Source organism: Lynx canadensis, chromosome E1 (genome assembly GCF_007474595.2).
Source record: "Lynx canadensis isolate LIC74 chromosome E1, mLynCan4.pri.v2, whole genome shotgun sequence".
Classification (NCBI taxonomy): Eukaryota; Metazoa; Chordata; class Mammalia; order Carnivora; family Felidae; genus Lynx; species Lynx canadensis.
In genome coordinates this window covers 41,988,976-42,010,550 of record NC_044316.2, presented here as the reverse complement: position 1 = coordinate 42,010,550, position 21,575 = coordinate 41,988,976, and the positions used below count along the sequence as shown (strand labels likewise).

The 21,575-nt window shown below is 38.8% G+C and overlaps 1 protein-coding gene across 1 annotated transcript; it reads right to left on the bottom strand.

Annotated features, from left to right (window-relative positions):
- Positions 1–490: 490 nt before the first annotated feature.
- Positions 491–16,075, bottom strand: MEIOC (meiosis specific with coiled-coil domain). The gene is made up of 8 exons (XM_030295378.1): positions 16,010–16,075; positions 15,297–15,431; positions 11,620–11,777; positions 8,641–8,745; positions 5,860–7,726; positions 5,183–5,317; positions 1,144–1,324; positions 491–720 (listed from the first exon to the last, which is right to left on the bottom strand). Exons 1-8 carry the CDS (start codon positions 16,073–16,075, stop codon positions 491–493), a joined length of 2,877 nt encoding a protein of 958 aa, XP_030151238.1.
- Positions 16,076–21,575: the final 5,500 nt, after the last annotated feature.

Below are 21,575 nucleotides of genomic sequence, written 5' to 3'. Positions count from 1 at the left end.
GGTATTATCCAGTTTTGTAAGGAAAACACAGTTATATCACAATCAAAACTTGTCTTGGTTACTAGACTGTAGCCATAATTGGGTTACAGTCACTTAGATTCATTATTTGGAATTATACTTACTAAGGCAGAGCTAAATGAAACTTATCTTCTAGAACAATTTCACATTTGCATTTACCTGCACTGCAAATGGGCTTAAGCAATAGTTTAGCTGTTAGGAAATATTTAATTAACTTAAACTTGTTATCTGTGACTACTCAGAACTCCCTAGAGTAGTCAACTTTCTCTCTGAGTTCACCTTAAACTATTGTATCTGATCCATTCCAAATAGAAGATTTTTGAATAGAAGTTAAACTTCATTAAGGTACTAACTTTAAATCTGGAAGAAAATTAATGTACTGAAGTTTTCAAGTTTGACAAGTTCATTAAAATTTTTTAGCATGTCTTGATACATTTACTTATCAGCTTTTTACTCTTCTGCTGGCATTTCCTTAATGTTTGTTTGCTTCACCTCTCTGGTTCATTGGATTGCTATTATTTATGTTTTCATGGACTTTATCTTCACAGTTTACTGTATCTTGTAAAGCCTTTTCCACATCTGTTTGGCCAGCTGTACTGGCTGTTTTTGGCAAGGTCATCTGAAGTGCACACCACAGGGTAGTGCGTGCTTTCCGAGTAGCCACACACATCTCTTTAATTGCTGAAGCAAGGGCAAAAACATCTGTAAAGAAAACACTCAGTGTCAGTTCATATTAGATACCTTTTATGTATCCTTTAACTCTTAAAAAGCCCAATGCTGTGCTATTAAATGATCAAACATTATTATTTTCATAAGAGATAGATGGCTATTGACTGAGTTAACTATTTGACTTAGTATCAAAAAGTGTTGATACTGTTTCTGACTTGTGTGACAATGACTATGCTTTGGGGAGAACACAGACTTTGACAGAGTTGTAATTAAATGGGTAAAATTAACCAAACTGACCAAAGTACTTATGGAGTAAATTATGTGGGCATGATTTACCAATTTACCTTTAGCTAAGTGTCAATTTTGGAAATCCAACCTTTAAACTCAGAATCTGATTTTAACAACATTCAAATTATCTCACTGCCTTATCAATAGAATATGCATTAACACTTATACCTCTGTCATCTTGGCATCTAGGAACTCCTTGCCTTTGCCGATTTGAAGCATTAACAATTTCATCCTTTCTACGTGACTGTACAATGTGAATGGACTCCAAGTGTCTATCAAGAGCAGTAGAGATATTGGCATGAAGGGGAGAGCTTCGAAGACGTTCCATTTTGCCTAGTAGAGTCACAACCTGAGGGAAACATTTTAAATTTTGATAAGGCATGTAACCACACTGCTCTGTCTTTAAGAACAAATTTTCAATGAAGGAGAACAGAGATGAGAGCAGTAATATTCATCAAATAAACACTTGAATGCCTACTGTGTACTGACACCATGCTGGGGAAAATAAAGATGTTAAGGCAGTCTTTTGTACCTACTTGTTTCGGTAATCAGTTACTGGGAATAAACAGTTAAAAAATCAAACATTTAAACATTTCCATGTTTAGCTGACAGGGTGTGTAAATTTAAGATGTAATATTGTTTTTGGCAAATAAGAGAACAGCCTGCAAATAAAACATTTTTAGGAGGTAGTGTAATCTAAAGGGAAAAACATTGAGCTAAAAAGGGAGAAGTCCTAGACTGATTAATCCTGACCTTGGCAAGTCCTTTCTGGGCTTTCAATATTCTCCTTTTGAGGGGCGCCTGGGTGGCGCAGTCGGTTAAGCGTCCGACATCAGCCAGGTCACGATCTCGCGGTCCGTGAGTTCGAGCCCCGCGTCGGGCTCTGGGCTGATGGCTCGGAGCCTGGAGCCTGTTTCAGATTCTGTGTCTCCCTCTCTCTCTGCCCCTCCCCCATTCATGCTCTGTCTCTCTCTGTCCCAAAAATAAATAAAAAACGTTGAAAAAAAATTAAAAAAAAATATTCTCCTTTTGAAAATCAGAAATATTCAGGTCATACTAGTGGTAGTTTTAAGGAATCCCTAATCCAGTAGGATCAGTAAGGGGAGTACAATTCATAGTTGCATATACCTATATCTCAAATTCTAAACTTGAAAGGTGTATGGAAAGAGAACTTTTTCAATAATTAGGATTTGAACATCAAATAAATATAGTCATTGCTTTTGGGAACTAAATGATTTAAAATTCACAGAAGACCTTGGTGTTCAGTGACTGGGGAGAGTAGAAAAATATCTCTCAATGAAGAAGCTAATGGCACCTGAATGAATGCCTCTAACCTCACGCTCATTTCAAGTTTCTTTGGAGTAATGCCACTTTGGGTCTATGGAGAAAACATAAGTACACAGTTATTAAATATTTTCCTCCCAATTACAGAACCCACCAGGATCTTTGAGGAGGAAACAAAACAACAAAAGAAAAAAAAGGAAAAATCGCATAGAAAAACTCCAGTGAGCTACTAATTACACATTTTTTCTAACTATGTATTTTTAAAATAAGAATCATTTAAATAAATGGTAAGTGTAAATAAATTTGCACAGGTGATTTTTAATAAAAAAGGTGGTTCTTTTCAGAATTGTATAAAACCTGCAAACCAGAAAATAGTACATGTAAAAATATTTTTGCCCTTTGTGATCATCGGTCTAATGTTGCTAAATATAAAAAAAAATTTTTTTAATGTTTATTTATTTTTGAGAGAGAGAGAGCATGAGCAGGGGAGGGGAGGGGCAGAGAAAGAGGAAGACCCAGGATCCAAAGCAGGTTCCAAGTTCTGAGCGTTCAGCACAGAGCCCGACATGGGGCTCAAACTCACAGACTATGAGATCATGACCTGAACCAAAGTCGGATGCTTAACCGAATGAGCCATGCAGGTGCCCCTAATGTTGCTAAATATAGATAAATTATTACAACAGCTATAAACATAACCTAAATTAATGTGAAGCATAAGCAAAGCTGAAAAAGTTTATTTAAAGTTTGCAATTCCTTGATTAATTGCCTAGAAATGTGTTGCTGAGAAAAAGGACTTTTAACTTGGAATGGTTTTTTTTTATTTAAAAAAAAAATTTTTTTTTTTAACGTTTATCTATTTTTGAGACAGAGAGAGACAGAGCATGAACAGGGGAGGGGCAGAGAGAGAGGGAGACACAGAATCTGAAACAGGCTCCAGGCTCTGAGCTGTCAGCACAGAGCCCGACGCAGGGCTCGAACTCACGGACCCTGAGATCATGACCTGAGCCGAAGTCAGACGCTTAACCGACCAAGCCACCCAGGCGCCCCTAACTTGGAATGGCTTTAAGAAAAAGTAATAAAAGATTGAAGTTTTTATTAACATCTGGCTGTAACCCATGTTGGTATCTGACTATAATACTGATAAATCCATTGTAAGAATTTACAAATTTGATAAAAGAATTTCAACCGACCAACTGAAAGCTAGGTAAAAATCACTCTTTTCCATTGAAGTAATTCATATCTATATTTTAAAGACAGCAAAGTAGATGAAACTGATGTTCAATAAAACAGACTCTGCTAGGGGCGCCTGGGTGGCGCAGTCGGTTGAGCGTCCGACTTCAGCCAGGTCACGATCTCGCGGTCCGTGAGTTCGAGCCCCGCGTCGGGCTCTGGGCTGATGGCTCAGAGCCTGGAGCCTGTTTCTGATTCTGTGTCTCCCTCTCTCTCTGCCCCTCCCCCGTTCATGCTCTGTCTCTCTCTGTCCCAAAAATAAATAAACGTTGAAAAAAAAAAATTAAAAAAAAAAAAAAAAAAAAAAAAAAAAAGACTCTGCTATGTTGATTTTTCTGGTTCCTAAAATGGCTTTTATTCAATCATAGAAGCAAGCTGTCTTCACTGCGTGCTTTTTCCCAGGAATTTGTTTTTGTTTTTGTTTTAAGTAATGTCTATGCTCAGTGTGGGGCTCAAACTATGACTTTCAGATCAAGAGTCAAATGCTCCTCCAACTAAGCCAGCCAGGCGCCCCTCCCAGGAATCTTTTATCATATTTGAAAAACAGTGTAAGTTTTTATAAAAGGAAGGTCAAAAAAGAAAAACTTTACCCTACTGTATTAAATTCTAGAAAATTCTGAAATTTCAAAGGAGGTAATAGAAATAATCATTTGTTAAATTACAAAATGACCTAACGTCAGGATTCTTTACATTTGAAGTGATATACTACTTTTCTAAAACAAAGCTATTTTATAAATTTAGGCATACCTACATTCTTCAGTATTTTTTCAGTTTATCAGTATTTAATACATTGTTGGATACACTTAATGTTTGTTGAATAACTCAAGTGTGCAGGGTTAAGAAAACAGTAATTCCCTGTTAATGTCCCATTTTGTATAATGCAAATACAGCTTGTTCATCTAGCTAGAAAACAAATGGGTTTTTTTTTTTGGTTTTGTTTTGTTAGAGAAATGGGACTTTATAAATAATATTCAAAATTATTTTTGCTTTAAAATTCTGTTGAGAGTTAGCTGTATTGCTGATATAGATTTCTTAAAGAGAAACCATTTAAATTCCTAAACCTACTTTTTTTTATGTTCATTTTTTTATTTTGAGAGAGAGAGAGAGCAGGGAAAGGGGCAGAGAGAGAATCCCAAGCAGGCTCCATGCTGTCAGTGCAGAGCCTGATGCGTGGCTTGATCCCATGAACTGTGAGATCATGACCTAAGGGGAAATCAAGAGTTGAACCCTTAATCAACTGAGCCACCCAGGTGCATCTACTAAACCTACTTTTAAAAGGATTGAGGGGTGCCTGGGTGGCTCAGCTGGTTAAGCGTCCGACTTCTGCTAAGGTCATGATCTCGCGCTCCATGAGTTCGAGCCCCGTGTGGGGCTCTGTGCTGACAGCTCAGAGCCTGGAGCCTGTTTCAGATTCTGTGTCTCCCTCTCTCTCTCTGTCTTTTCCCCATTCATGCTATGTCTCTCTGTCTCAAAAATAAATAAACGTTAAAAAAATTTTTTAAAGGATTGAGGGGGTGCTATTTCTCCTTTCCTATTAATCATAGTTGTAGGACCAAGCATGGAAAAGATAATTATTTCAGAGAATTATGCATAAATGTGATTTAAAAATCATTCAGAACTCTGACTTGCTGAAATGTTTTAAAATTTTATCAAGCAATGAAATAATCCATCATTGGATGTTTTTACAGCTTACTCTGGCTTGTTCTCGAAGTTCATCCACAATTAAGCGATCAACTCGAGATGGGTTGGAGGTCAGCCTTGGAATTGGAGTGTTGTTAGTACTGGATACTTTTTTTCCTGGGTAATTCTTGGCCAGGGCCAATTCAGTCTGTAAAAAATTATATAATTTTTAGATGCTGAGTTTTCTAAATATGATTCAGTTATGAGTGACATTTCTCATAGGCCTAATAAATAAATTGAAAATGAGTACTTTAAAATTGTTTCAGTATCAAACAGAACAAACGCAAACCACAACACCACTGTATTTTCTATATTTAATGCATATAAAATACCTGCAAGTCTCCCTGCACCTCATGTGGGACTTGAACTTATAAAACTGATATCAAGAGTCACATGCTCTTCCAACAAAGCCAGCCAGGAGCCCCAAAAGTAGTAAACTTTTGGCTCATTAAGGAAAAAGTCTACTTCACAGGCAAAAAACCCCCCAACTTTATATAAATAACAATTTTTTAAGCCTCATATTTTTTTAGTTATGTCAGCTAATTCCTTATAGTCATGGACTTAAATACTGCACATTATGGAAGAATTCAGCTTAGAAATAAGGCCAAGTACTCTTGAACTACACTAACAAAATGAAGATAGACAGAGAGAACATCCCAAGTTACTCCTAAATGGATAGATTTGTATTACCTTTTTTCTCTCCTTTTCTAATGCTCTCCATTGTTCATAGCACTCTTCTAGTCGAATATGAAGTTCACTGGCTGGTCCACTACGGGTTTTAATTGGTCTTTGAAATCCAAAAGTTGGCACGAAACCAGAAAACGAATTATCACCATACATCATATCATTAAAATAAGGGTACAAATGGCTTAAGTCATCGTAAGAAAACATATCATAAGAATCCAACAGTGGAACAACTGAATGGCCAAATGGGTGAGTGGATCTTAGGGGAAACCCATTTGAACCAACTTGTTGAAAACTCTGATTATGCCTTAAATCTCCCATCATATAATTATTAGAAAAGCATGATGCCTGTGTGCAATTCACACGGCTATTAATATTGTTGTCTCCACTTCCCTGTCTGTGGCTATTAAAATGACCCTGTGACAGATCTTGATACGTATTTTGAGATAAGCCATCTAAGTGCTTTGGACCTTCCTCAGCATCATAATGTCCACTCTGAGACTTAGCTTGAAAATTATGTTTGTTTACATTTTCAATGATCCCATACTGCTGAGTTGCATAGTTATCACAAAATCCATTTGGCTGCTTTATTTTTTTATCAGTAACTGATTCAAAGAGATTTTCTTCTCCAGTCTTTGTCAGTCCTTCCATGTGATTGACAGATTGAATTCTTTCTGCACCATTGTAACTGAAATCAAAACTAGAAAATGCTGAAGGATTTTCTTGGCAATACTTCTGAAATAAACTGCTATTTGGGGTTAAATTTGTGGATGATAGTTGGGGGAAATCTGAAGAATGGTTAGAACCTTTAGAAGCTACACTTAAGTGACTATTTAATTTCATCAAGTTACCTTGATTTCGATAAGGAATAGGAGTGTTATTTTTTGTTTGGACATTCATCCAAGTTGGTCTGTTTAACCTGATACCTCCTGAAGGTGTTGCTGAGTTTGATAATAAATTCACAGACTTAAAATACTCAGAATTTGAGGGGTCAGGTTTAGTAAATTGTTGTTTTTCTGTGACATTAGCAAAATCATTATTAGCTGGACAACCCGCATGAGGTTTTAGTCCATATTCTGATTTTAAGCCAAAATCAGCAGTGAATGCTGCTTCATTTGCCAACTGTTTTTCTGTCAGATGTGGTGTGGTTTTTGGAAATGTGAAATTCTGCTGGTCAGCTATTGTCTCTTCTATTTTTTTCTGATTTGCTGGTTTAACCTGAAATAACTTTGTGTAGGTGTCTGCTTCTATCGTTGGTGTTTCAGGTGTGCCATTGGCTAATTTTTTACTATCCTGGACATTAAAATTTGAACACTTATTAAGCTTAACCTTATTAGGATGAACATATTCTGGGTATCTACAATAATCTGTGTTTTCACTGTATCTATTAAATTGAGAAAGAAACATCTCTGCCCTTTTTTGCTGTAATGGTGCTTCAAGACCTTTAGCACATATTTTCTCTCTTCCATAAGGGTAAGTATCAATTCCTGATTCTTTCATGATGTCAGACAGACCAGTCTGTGATGTAAAACAGTTTTTGATAAGTGGAAAATCTTGGAATGTTGTCTTAGCTGTATCATTTGTCTGGATATTGTAACAATTAGAATGATCACTTCGTGAGGGGTACATCCATTGTTCTTCAAGGTCTAACCCAGTAAATCCATGATAAAGTTCATCTATTTTTTGCTGTGGTGTTAGATTACTATTATGCAGGTATTGCTTTTCCACTGCTGACACAGATTCACCACTATAAAAAGCTTGCTGAGAGATGGCTGTATCTATTGGCCTTTTGGTTTCTGTTAAGAGGTCATGGTGATCTGCAAATCTGCTTGTGTTCACTGGCCAAACTGACTTTAAATTGGAGGAGCAGGTCCTAGAACAAGTAAATATATTTAATTACAACTCAGATTTTAAATGACTTTATTTTCTCAGTGGAGAAGGTAGAACAGGTTCTCAAAACATTCATATTGCCTCACTTCCCCATTATCTAATCCTTTCTAACCTTGCCTTATAAATTACCATTACATCCAAATAATTTTCTATCACTTGAAATGTGCCACATACTACATTAATATGCATTTTTATCTTAATATGTCTTCAGTATACTTTCCCAAGAGGCATCAACTGAGGCCTGAGGCTGGGGACTACATGGTCTTGCATGAATTGTTTATCTACAGTAAGCAGAAAACAAAATAAGTTTTTCCTTTAATTAGGTTATTATAGAATACAAATATGTTGTTGACCACATTTTTTTAAATGAAAAAGATGTACTTTGATAAAACTATTACTAAAATTAAAATATTTTAATTGGTTACATGTGTGCTGCATAGTTCCCTATTTATGAAGTACCGCATTTGGGTAATATGGCCTCCATCCCCGAAAAATCAATCAAAGTGTATTTAAAAAATTTTTACCATAAGAACAAAGTCCATACGTATTTCTGCATACCATCAATGATAGTTTTATTCTTTAGGATAGATGTATAAAAGCTCTTTGGAATTTGTACTCTTTAAGCCAAACTTTAGAACTCAAGGGAAATAGCTCTGAATTATGCAAGAATAACTTTCCAAAGGAAAGTTCTTAATAGCAAATTAAAGTCTGAAACTTCCAATTGTACGGCAAGTACCTCAGCAAAGTCAAGGCTGCTAGAAACAAATATTTGAATTAAGATGTCTATTGTCAGATGATCCCCTATTAAGTAAAAATAAAAGCTAATAAATACAGTAATCTAGTATGTGTGAATTTAAAAGCTTACTATATACCATATAGCTTATATAATATACTAACCCCTCAGCAAAATATGGCTGTGACTTGTCTTGTTCTTCCAAAATGTTAGACACAAGTCCATATAAGTCTGTTTCACTGCCATAGTCATTTCTTTCCGTTTGAATCCTAAAAATAAATGAATATCACATGTAAATTATTTTCCTCATACTGAAATTCAATATATTGATTTCTATTTCCAGACTTCTTATACCATTATTTTTCTATAAAATATCTGGATTGAATTTATCCCATCATTTCAAATAAAGAGGCAACAGAAACTCAAGAATATTTTCCACTTTAGGGGAGCCTAGGTGGCTCAGTCAGTTGAGCGTCTGACTCTTGATTTCTGCTTGGGTTATGATCTTACAGTGGGTTTGGGCCCCGTGTTGGACTATGTGCTGGTGGTATGGAGCATGCTTGTGATTCTCTCTCTCTGCACCTCCCACTTTTTTTTTTTTAAAGAATATTTTCCACCTTAGCATAGTGCCTATGGTACATGTTTCTCCATTTCAAATCCTATGTCTAGTTTGCAATGTATGCTTAACTCTTGTTTCTCCCAAACACATGCTATTCATTTTAAGTTCCAAGATATAAATCTCTGACTTATGATGTTTTAGACACACTTGGCACCACGGCTGCTTCTAAAAGCATATCTGGTCCCATTATACGTTATTCCGTCAACACTTGCTCAGTTTTTTCATTTGTGATTTGGAAACCATACGAATCTGCTACTCTATTTTTGTGACTCTTTAGACCAAATGTTGGATTTAAAAAGTGAAATGTGATATGGTCATCCTAGATACCACAGCAATATTACAGTTGTCACTTAAATCTAACAGATTTGTTGGCTATCCCTAAATCCTTACTAAAGTAACTGGAGCTCTATGTATCTGAAATCCCACCTTGTGACTAATGCTGTCTAAATAACACAAAATGTAAAAACCACAAGGAGATGGAAAATTAGTGCCTATCTATTAATGTCCTGTCTATTTAATGTCCTATCTATTTCAACTAATCTGTTCCTAGAAGTAATATGTTGCTTTAAGTTATAGCTTCTTATTTTCTCGTACTTTATTTCTAACATTTCATAGTGTTAGGACATCTTAGAAATAAAAATACCTTTATATTTGCATAATACTCAAATAGTTCATTGATCTTCATAACATAAGATGGGCAAGTATTAGTAATCATTCAGCTATTGAAGAACGATCATTTGAGATCTTAAGAAACTTGTATTTTACAAGTGTATGTGATTTGTCATACTGTACACCTGCTGAACAAATGGTCTGCCTACAAGTCAATGCTTTTTCTACTATATCGTGTTGTTTCAAAAAGATTGGATAAGTTTTTTGATATAATAATATATTAGTATATCTCTAAAATAACTCAATGTAATATATACTAAACTACTAATACTTGTTATTGGGAACTGTTAAGGGTTAAGGTGAACTTCCACTTTTTTTTATGGTTTCTGTAAAGTCTGAATTTTTTCAATGAACATATATCAACTGAAAAAATATTTTTGTAGAATTATATATTATATAGTCTTTCTAATAAGATCACTATTATACAGAACTCACCAAAATTTCCAAAATTTTAACTTTTTTTAAACTAATCTCTGTACCCAACATGAGGCTCAAACTCATGACCCCAAGATCAAGAGTCACATGCTCCACTGACTGAGCCAGCCAGACACCCCAATTTTTAACATTTTAAAAACATTTTTTAATTAAGATTTTTAAGGAGGGTGCCCGGCAGGCTCAGTTGGTAGAGCATATGACTCTTGATCTCGGGGTCATGAGTTTGAGCCCCACATTGGGTACAGAGTTTAAAAAGAAGCTTAAAAAAAAAAGAACATATAAGATTTTAAAAATAATTATTGTCCAATTAAACTAAAGCTGTATCAGCCTCTATCAACTGCTCCCTTATACATAATTAAAATAAAGGTAGATGTTACTCCTTTAGACTTCTCTTTCCAACAGGCTCCCATAATATCCTATACTTCTTTTTAAACCTCACTATATTTGTGCCCAGCAAGTCGTCACTGTCGTCGTTGTCATTATCATCATCATCATCTTTATTGTAAGAGCTACAAAGTTGGAGATAATATTTGCCGTGTTAATTGTAATATCCCTAGTATGAGAGATCTGGCAGAGTTAGGCCTCTAATATTAATGGAATTAAAAAATAACTAGAGGGGCGCCTGGGTGGCTCAGTCGGTTAAACGGCTGACTTCGGCTCAGGTCATGATCTCGCGGTCTGCGGGTTCGAGCCCCGCGTCGGGCTCTGTGCTGACAGCTCAGAGCCTGGAGCCTGTTTCAGATTCTGTGTCTCCCTCTCTCTGACCCTCCCCTGTTCATGCTCTGTCTCTCCCTGTCTCAAAAATAAATAAAACATTAAAAAAAATTTTTTTAAATAACTAGAAGGGTCTGGGTGGCACAGTCGGTTGGGCATCATGCTCTTGATTTCATCTCAGGTTATGATGTTGCAGTTTGTGAGATCAAGGCCCTCACTGGGCTCCATGCTGACAACATGGAGCCTGCTTGGGATTCTCTCTCCCTCTCTCTCTGCCCCTTCCCTGCTCGCTCCTTCTCTCTCTCTCTCTCAAAAATCAATCAGTCAATCAATCAATCAATCTTATGTTTGATAAAATCCTGCTTGCTCTACACTTGTGAAGGAAATAATTACTGAAAATTTAGATTAAATTGGATGAAAAATAGATCTAAAAATAACCCATGTATATAAGTCATCTTTAGAAAGAGGAACTTAAGATTTACTCACTAAGGGTTGCCTCTAATGAATAAACAAAAAGTAATGAGCTAAAAATTACAACACAGAACTGCCCAGTGTAGGGTTTCTAAAAGTTTGATAAACATAATATTGTAATGCCATAACATTAAAATGCTGATGTAAGGAATAAAGAGCTAATACAACTGGGTTCCCATGTAATCAAACTTTAAAAGTTTTCATTTAGCCTGAAAAATATAATTTATTAATTTACCTGTTCTTTACATTGATCTGAGAATTAGAAGGCTGTTTAGTATCATCTCCATAAGTAGACCACGGTGCATAGAAAAGTGAAGAATCTATAGAACTTGAATATTCTGCTGATGAAGAAAGTGGAGTATAGGTCTGCCTTAGATCAACACTGTCTTCACTCTGAAAATTTAAAGACATGTTTGCACATCAAACACATCAAAATTACACAGAATATTAGTGAAATAATGAGATATGAGAGGAAATAACACATGCATAGGAATTGGGAGACTTAAAATCTAGACTAAGCCACTTAAACTTACTGTCCACTAGGGGTTCATGAATGTTTTCTGCAAATGGCCACAATAAATATTTTAGGGTTTGCTGGCTGGTGAGGTCTCTGTCAAAACTTCTCAACTCTGCTGTTCTAGCACCAAAGCAAACCATAGACAATATGTAAAGGGCATAGCTATGTTCCAATAAAATTTTGTTTACAAAATCAGGCACTCAGCAGATTTGATCAGTATTTGTTGCTTATCCCTGGTATGAAATACCCACAATTACTGCACTTATAATTTTTTTTAACAGATGAGTGTTATGTAGACACTAGCAGTGTTATTTTCAAGAAATCATTTACAAAATTCAGTCTTAATGCCCCTAATCTGTGGGGGAAAAAAAGGTGAATGTACATTTATTCATATGGAATTTGCAAAGAAATTCTACATAAAATTATATTCAGTCAACCTTGTGACAAGAGTACTGTGCTATAAAAACAAGGAAACTGAGGCTACAAGTTATTGAGCTGATAGGTGACAAAACTAAACCCAAACTCAAGGCCTTCTTACTCCTACTGTAGGAACTTTTAAAGAATATCTTTTAATTTTCAGCCTAGTTTCTATTTCTAAGAGATATTATAAAAATGATGATATATAAAATTTTATGTCTTCAGAAATTTAAAAGCTATTACTATAATTAGAAGAAAAATATAAGCTCATTTTTCTTTTTCTTCTTTCTTCACTCAGATCGAAGTATCAACACTCACTAGGTGTCATTTTTCTTTTTTTGTGAATGGTTCTATAATTTCAGTAAATAAGGTAAAAGTTTGAGTTTTAAGATTTTATTCACTTAAAATACTGCCTCTTAGGGCATCTGAGTGGCTCAGCTGGTTAAACGTCTGACTCTGGATTTTGGCTCAGGTCATGATCTCACAATTGCGGGATCAAGGCCCATGATGGGCTCTGCCCTGAGCTTGGAGCCTAGTTAAGATTCTCTCTCTTTCCCTCTGCCCCTCTCCCTTGCTCACATGCATGCTCTCTCTCTCTCAAAAATAAGCAAATAAACAAATAAAATACTGCCTCTTTTCAAGAGGGATTGATATGCAGTGAAAATAATTTTAAATACTTAAAATAGAATGAATTTAAATAATAAAGATTAAACTTATTTAGATGTATTTTATTCTGAAAATGCTTCTTTAAAGAGGTCTGAAAGTATACATTCACATATTTTAACTCTCCAAATGAAATCTGAGATGTAATAACTATAAATATCTAGACACAGTAGAAATAGTATTTTCTTATAAATACAGAGGAAATATAATCCTAGATAAAAATATTTTCTAATTGCTTTTACAAAATTTACATAGAGAAGACATATTAGATCAAAGTATTCTTTTTTTTTTAAATTTTTTTTTTCAACGTTTATTTATTTTTGGGACAGAGAGAGACAGAGCATGAACGGGGGAGGGGCAGAGAGAGAGGGAGACACAGAATCGGAAACAGGCTCCAGGCTCTGAGCCATCAGCCCAGAGCCTGACGCGGGGCTCGAACTCACGGACCGCGAGATCGTGACCTGGCTGAAGTCGGACGCTTAACCGACTGCGCCACCCAGGCGCCCCTAGATCAAAGTATTCTTAAATTTTTGTTCTTCATAGACATAATTGAAATACAACTCTTTAAACACTAAGTTTCTGGGGCACCTGGGTGGCTCAGTTGGTTAAGCGTCTGACTTTGGCTCGGGTCATGATCTCATGGTTAGTGAGTTCGGGCCCCACGTTGGGCTCTGTGCTGACAGCTTGGAGCCTGGAACCTGCTTTGGATTCTGTGTCTCCCTCTCTCTCTCTGCCCCTCCCCTGCTCACGCTGTTGCTGTCTCTCCCTGTCTCTCTCTCTCTCTCTCAAAAATAAACATTAAAAAAAGTTTAAACACTATGCCAACAAAATATTTACTATACCAATAAAATATGAAAATTAATATCTTCCAATCACCAATCTTTAAAAATGTCAAATACTTTACAACCATTTGTTTAAATTGCGGTTATGACTGCTATTTGAAAACTACATGTTATAACTGTCTTGTATATACATGTATATACATATAATGCTGACTATTCTGAAACTGGGGAAACTGAGGAACCGAAATAATTTTGCTGTGTCACTAAAAACTACTTTCCAGAATTTCTTAGCTAGCAATAACTTTTGCAAAGGCTTTTATCTTTGGAATCATTCATAATTTTATTCCTTTAGTTCTGAAATTTTTATCATAGACCCACCTTAACTCTCTTTTAGTGTGAAACATCCAAAGTGACATAAGTAATTGTTCATCTTTTTGAGATAGTGACTTAAAAGAAGTATTTTCAGATTATGTAATATCAAAAATATCAAACAAGATACACAGTATTTGAAACTAAATGCATTTTAGGAGTATTCTTTCAAGTTTGTTTTACATTTTAAAGTAAGATTTGAGTATTAGCAATAAATCCGTTTATAAGATTGATTTCAATTTCATATTCTAGGATAAAACAAACAGCTAAAATAAAACATAATTATATTTTAAATATCTGGGAATTAAATTAAAACATTTATGGGAATGTTTTAAACATTTATGGGAATTAAATTCCCAAATGCTTGGGTTTGGCATAATAATCAGTTTAGATAACTGCAAAATGTATCACTTATATACCCTGAATGTACTTGATTGAAATTAAATTCACGTAAATTCTAGTAGCTGTGAAAACAATATGGAGAGCAGTGGAATGCTGGTCTTGGCAGGAAAAAGACCTAGGGTCCACTTAGGCTTTGTCACTTAAGACATGAATCAAGCTGAGCCTCAGCTTCTCAGTCTGTATAGCAGGTGTAATATTATATAAAGTTGTAGGATTAAATAAAATTATTTATTTTGGGCTATTGTTATAATTCAAAGTATAACAATATCAACACTGATGTCCTGGATAAATAATTTCAAATGAAAATGACTTACACTACCCAAAGCCTGGTTTAATATGATTAATAAAACTAAATGTTTTAGATGCAGTAAAAGGTAGCATGTAATCCAAGACCCTGTTAAAGCCAGAAAGCGAAGCAGTAAAGAAAAACTTCACCTTCAAATTAACAAAGGTATGTTTGTGCCGACTTGCACTAAATGTTGCAGCAACAACTATTTTACGGTCTTACTAAGTATGGATTTTCTTACATTTCTGAGGACAAAATGAAAACAAGAATAATGTAAGATCTTGTTTTCAAAGCAAAGTATGGAACTGCGCAGACTCTGTACTGAAATTATTACCGGCTTTTAAACAGAAAGAAAGAATGTTCTTGGCTTTCTGGTCCTAAACTTGGGAGCAATTTCAACACCTTATATGAATGGGCTCCGGGAAACGAGTTTGATTTAGGGAAGAAAAAAAAAAATCCTCTAACAAAGGATGGACCTGCGATTTGTAGCAATCATAGAAGGACGTGGAGCCGGTCAGCATCACGCTGTTGAACACGTCCGTTAGCCTACTGCTGGGGTCGGCACCGAGGTTCCAGCAGCGATTCGCGCTTCCACGGAACGCTACCTTGGGCTGCACGAAACGGACAGGGAGGAAGCGGGAGAGGCATCACGCAGTGCAAAGGCAGGACCGAAACGACGGACGGCTGGGGCACCGCCGTTGTTCTCGCCACTCCACTCGGAATCCGCTCTGAGGACACCGATCCCGATCCCGGGGCCGGCGCCTCTGTCCCCGGGCTTCCCTCTCTGCCTTCGGGCTGCCTGCGGGCCGACCGCAAAGGTGTGGCCCCCGACTGCCGTGACAGGCCCACGCCGCCGGCCATTGCCTCAGCGCCGCCGCCGCCCGTCGCGGAGGAGATGGCCGTAGCCCCGGCGTCGCGGCCACCGCGGCCCGGCCCGCCCGTCCTATCAGCCCGCGTCGCGCCCCCCAACCCGAGCCCGGCCCCGACCGAAGCGCCCCCCGCCCGCACCGGCGCCTCGACCGGACGGGGCGTCCCGTCGGGGATCCTCCCCGACGACCTGCACTCTCCAGCGCGGCCGCGGACTCCTCAGAGAACCGCGTCTGGGAACGCTCCCGCTCTCCGCCTCTCCTCACCGTAGCCATCCTCCAAGCTCGACCGCCCCCGGACCCTGACCGTCCCCACCGTTTACCTCAAGTCCCTCCCTCAGGCCTGGGGGGCTAGAGGGCGGGCAGGTGACTCCGCCTCTCACCTCCATGGAGCCCCCCAGCCCCTCCTGGACTAGGTACAGCTCCTGGGGTACGGGGGTGAGGGGGGGCGTCGAAGCCCGGCTCCCTCAGCCCGCACCCCGCCGCTGCCGCCGCTGTCGCCGCCGCCCCGGGCGCTGCCTGGAGCCAGTCTGTGGGTGAGGGGACCGGAGTGGGGAGGGAGGGGCGGGGGGAGAGGCCGTTACATTGCCTACCCCTGCTCGAGACCCGGCACGCGACCCTGCACCAGCCCGCCCCGCCCCCCTCCCTCCTAGGAGGCCCGCCCCTCGCTTCGCACCCTCTCATTGGCCCGCTGCCCAGCCAATAGGCAACCGCCTCCAGGGCCTGTTACCCCCTCCGCCCCTCCACCCCAGACAAAGCCTAGAAGGGGCCGTTAACTGACCTCGCTCTCCCGCAGCTTCTGAATCTTTCCCGCTCAAAGTAAACCTGTTCGGGATTGGCTCTGGTTGGCAAGCAACAGCTCTATGATTGGCTAATAGGGCAGCGGAGGGGCGGGGCGTGGAAGATAAGGAAAGAGAGCAGGCCTACCCCGTGGGAGAAGCGGTGGTGGAGGTGGTCGGAAGATTTGAGAAGTCGCTCAGCAACTGGCTGATAATCTAAACCTATCGCTGCGCACCTTGTGCCAACATTTCATTTTTGGCCCTTGGGCCCTTCCCTAACTCCCAGAGTCCTTTGGAACAGCCAAGAGAATAATAGACGTGCCTGTTTACAGAAGGTGAGGAACCCGTATGGAGTTGGGTGTTGTTGGGACACCCCCTTCCCGAGGCCAGAGCTGCCCTCTGTTCTAGGACCCAGGCTACAATCGGGGTGAAGGCGTTTTGGTCTTAACGTAACTCCTGAACATATTTCACTCTGACTTGCGCCAGACAGGCCATTTACGTGGGCAGTCTCATTTGGAGATATGATAGTCTCAGAGAAATGCTAAATGTTGTGTGTGTTGAAATATGGAAGATGAGAAACCTAGAGGCTGCGAACACCTTTAAGGTGCTTATATTTAAAATCAAAACCTGGGGCGTCTGGGTGGCGCAGTCGGTTAAGCGTCCGACTTCAGCCAGGTCACGATCTCGCGGTCCGTCAGTTCGAGCCCCGTGTCGGGCTCTGGGCTGATGGCTCAGAGCCTGGAGCCTGTTTCCGATTCTGTGTCTCCCTCTCTCTCTGCCCCTCCCCCGTTCATGCTCTGTCTCTCTCTGTCCCCAAAAAATAAATAAACGTTGAAAAAAAAATTAAAAAAATAAAAAATAAAATAAAATCAAAACCTGAGAAGCGCTCACTAAGGTGAAAGATGTTCTTTTAATTCAGGAACAAACGGAAATAGTACAGGGGGATAAGTTTTATTGGCGCATATTGTCCCAATAGTTATTTTGGATCTCTACCCAGCTTTGATTTAAGAAAGCAGACCATAGGGGCGCCTGGGTGGCGCAGTCGGTTAAGCGTCCGACTTCAGCCAGGTCACGATCTCGCGGTCCGTGAGTTCGAGCCCCGCGTCAGGCTCTGGGCTGATGGCTCGGAGCCTGGAGCCTGTTTCCGATTCTGTGTCTCCCTCTCTCTCTGCCCCTCCCCCGTTCATGCTCTGTCTCTCTCTGTCCCAAAAATAAATAAACGTTGAAAAAAAAAATTAAAAAAAAAAAAAAAAAAGCAGACCAGGAGAGCTGCCTGGGTGTCCATTGAGAGTTAGACTCCATTTCGGCTCAGGTCATGATCCCAGGGTGGCCCTGGGATCCAGCCCCCAAGAGGGTTCTGTGCTGAGCATGGAGCCTGCTTAAGAATCCCTCTCTCTCTCTGCCCCTCTCCCCCATTTGTGCATTCTCTCTCTCTCTCTCTCCCTAAAATATAATAAAAATTATATGTATGGGTGTGTGTGTGTATTCTTGTTTTACTTATTTTGAGATAGAGTGTGTGAGTTGGGAGGGGCAGAGAGAGGAGGAGGGAGAGAGAATTCTGCGCTATTAGTGCAGAGCTGGATGTGAGGCTTGAGCCCACAAACCGTGACATCATGACTTTTTTTTTTAACGTTTATTTATTTTTAGACAGAGAGAGACAGAGCATGAACAGGGGAGGGGCAGAGAGAGAGAGAGAGGGAGACACAGAATCTGAAACAGGCTCCAGGCTCTGAGCTGTCAGCACAGAGCCCGGCGGGGCTCGAACCCACAGACCGCGAGATCATGACCTGGGCCGAAGTCGGACGCTTAACCGACCGAGCCACCCAGGTGCCCCATCGTGACATCATGACTTGAGCTGAAGTCCACCGCTTCATCAACTGAGCCACCTAGGCATCCCTAATAAAAAAAAAAAATAGAAAGAAAGAAAGAAAGAAAGAAAGAAAAGAAAGAAAGAAAGAAAGAAAAGCAAGCAAGCTGATCAGGTGAAGTGGCTGTGCCAATTAAATTTCTTTCCGTACTTCACCCTTAAAGTGGCTGATGTGCAGCTCATTCTCCCCTTTCATTGACAGCATTCTGTACCCCTCTGCCTCCCCCATTGTACCCAAAAGAATTTTGAACAAGTATGAAACCTCTTATATATCTTCATTATTGTAGTAAGATATACATAAAATTTACCATTGTAATCATTTTTTAGTGGACAATTCAGTGGCATTAAGTACATTCCTAGTGTGCAGCCATCACTGCTATCCATTTCCAGATAATTCTCACTATCTCAAACAGAAACTCTGCACTCGATAAACAATAACTCCCCATTTCCTCTCCCGTCAACCCCTGATAACCTCAATTCTAATTTCTGTCACTTGGATTTTGCCTCTTCTAGGTACCTCACCTAGGTGGAATCATACAATATTTGTCCCTTTGTGACTCTTATTCATTAGCAAATGTCAAGGTTCATCAGTGTTGTTGCATGTGTGAGAACTTCATTCCTTTTTATAGCTGAGTAATATTCCACTGTACATGTATACCACATGTTGTTCATCCATTTATCAGTTAATGCATACTTGGGATTTTTCTCTTTTTCACTATTGTGAATAATGCCGCTATGAACATTAGTGTATAAGTATCTGATTTCTTGTTTTTTTAATTCTTTTGGGTATTGGGGTGCCTGGGTGGCTCAGTCCATTGAGCATGTGACTCTTGATTTCGGCTCAAGTCATGATCCCCAGTTAGTGAGATCGAGCCCACGTTGGGCTCTGTGCTGACAGCTCGGAGCACACTTGGGGTCCTCTCTCTCCCTCTCTCTCTGCCCCTCCGCCACTCATGCTCACTCTCTCTGTCTCTCTCAAAAATAAATAAATAAACATTAAAAATACCCCAAAGGTTATAGGAAAATTTAACATCCCGTTGAACACAAGTGAATACATTATTAAAAGAACACTTTGGTTATGAAGCAGGGCAAGTATTTAGTATGTAAGTAGTTCTTTATTTCAGCTCTTGTATTTCTTTTTTAGAAGGTCTCATTCTTTCTTAAAAATTTTTTTCAATGTTTATTTTTGAGAGAGAGAGAGACAGGGCATGAGTGGGGGAGGAGCAGAGAGAGAGGGAGACGCAGAATCTGAAACAGGCTCCAGGCTCTGAGCTGTCAGCACAGAGCTCGATAAGGGGCTCGAACTCACCAGCCGTAAGATCATGACCTCAGCCGAATTTGGACACTTAACCGACTAAGCCACACAGGCACCCCTAGAAGGTCTCATTCTTAATGTATGTGTTGGGGGGGATGGATTTCACAATCATACCCAAAGATATATACAAACCTCAGATTAAAATGAGGAGTTAGAAATACCTACATAATTGTTTTATGTATTCTCTGCCTTCATCTGAATTTAGTTTTTTGGGGGAATGGTGACCTTCTTTCTCCATTTATTGAATGTTCCTATATAGGAGCAACCATAAAAGAATTTTATGTCATAAAATTGGTTACATTTTGATAACCTTGGTCCATCTCAGAATGATGGTGCCCTCAAGTAAACTCCTTTTTTTCCTTGTTATTTTGGGATATTTAAGTGAATATGAACTTATGATTGGATTTTTAAAAGATATTTAAGAACGTTCTTTGATATAACTGGAAATGTTTTAAACCTATTCCATCCTTAAAAATTAGTGCAGAATGCACACTTCATCAAAATATACAAGGTTGGGTGTTTTTGTTTTATAACTGGAAGACAATGTACAATGTGGTACTCTTCAGTTACATTAGTGAAGCCCTTTTTATACTTTTACACATACTTAAACATTTTGTTTTGTAACAAAAATAATCAGTTTCATTGAAAAAAGTCAGTCTGCCCCCTAGAAATGTTTTGAGTGATAAAATAAATAGGATTTCATTATTCTCCCAACTAAAACTTCAATTTCAAATAACATACATATTTTTGAAAGTTCAAGGTGTATCAGGGGCACAGTCTCAATGCCAAAGAGAGAACTCTGAATTAATTCTTCATAGAAAGCAATCATATAATTGCAAGTCAGTATATAATTAATTATATATCACTGCAGGATTGTTATTTATGCTCACATCTGTATTAAATGAATTGCTTTTCCAGTTTCCTAGTGGACTAGTGGTCCAATGACTTAAATGGACTGCAAATCTACCTCAGTTCAAACCATGCAATTCTTTATAGGCTTCTCTGACTTGAGGGGTTAAATTATCTAAATTATACCTTTGAAAGTTAACTGGGCTTCCATTTGTGGTTTCTCAACCTCAACAGGTTGTGGGAAGAGTGAAAATGTATTAAGGAAACTTCACTCAAAACTGGAGTTGGGAAAACATGAAGGGCAAGCTTTCACACATGTACGACCATTCCTCCCAGCTTGCCTAGTCCAGCAGGAAGGAAGATTTTCTCTCAGCCCAACAACAGGAAGCTACCCTCACCTTCAGCCAATGAGAGGCTGTCACCACTTCCAGCTCTCATTTTCCTCCAATGAACTTTTGTTCAAAGCATCCCTCCCAACTTCCTCCTTAGCTCTATGAAGGACCCCTCTCACTTTGTTCTCAGGACTTGCTTGTGGTTTGCCAGAGTTTGCTTGTCCTGAATTGCAGTTTTCCTGCTATTCCTGAAAAAACTCTTTTGTTGGCTGAATGGCTTACCTTTTTCTTTTAAAAAGGATGACAGAAGCCTTACAAAAGGCTCCTTATCAGAGCTATTTGAAACTACTCCCTTTTTTAATTCAAATTAGTGTTTTTCTGTTTCTCTAGCATTATATTTATAGCTTCTTCATATATATATATATACACACACACATATATATTGAACTAGAGTTTTCACTATAAAATGAAAAGTTCTGAATATCTGTCTCACTGCCCTCCAGAACTGAGTTTCTATTTCTCAGTGTTTGATTGGAACCAGACATTAGAAGAGGTTCATAGAAGAGTGCCACCAGAAAAAGACATCTTTTAAAGATGTCTTTATAAATTTCCTTTAGGCCTTTAAATTTCTCCTGAATTTAAGGGATCCCCAGACCATATAAGGGTCTTCTGACACAATGAGCCAGAAAACAGCTCCTTAAAAAAAATTAAGATCCAGAGTTTTAATTTAGGCTACAGAGTTCAAGA

Excerpts from the sequence above, each read along its gene's own strand:
- MEIOC (XM_030295378.1), bottom strand. The coding sequence starts at position 16,075 with ATGGAGGTGAGAGGCGGAGTCACCTGCCCGCCCTCTAGCCCCCCAGGC. Across the intron at positions 15,432-16,009 it reads GCCTGAGGGAGGGACTTGAG|CCCAAGGTAGCGTTCCGTGG; the intron begins GTAAACGGTGGG and ends CGTTTCGTGCAG. Across the intron at positions 11,778-15,296 it reads ATGATTGCTACAAATCGCAG|AGTGAAGACAGTGTTGATCT; the intron begins GTCCATCCTTTG and ends TTAAATTTTCAG.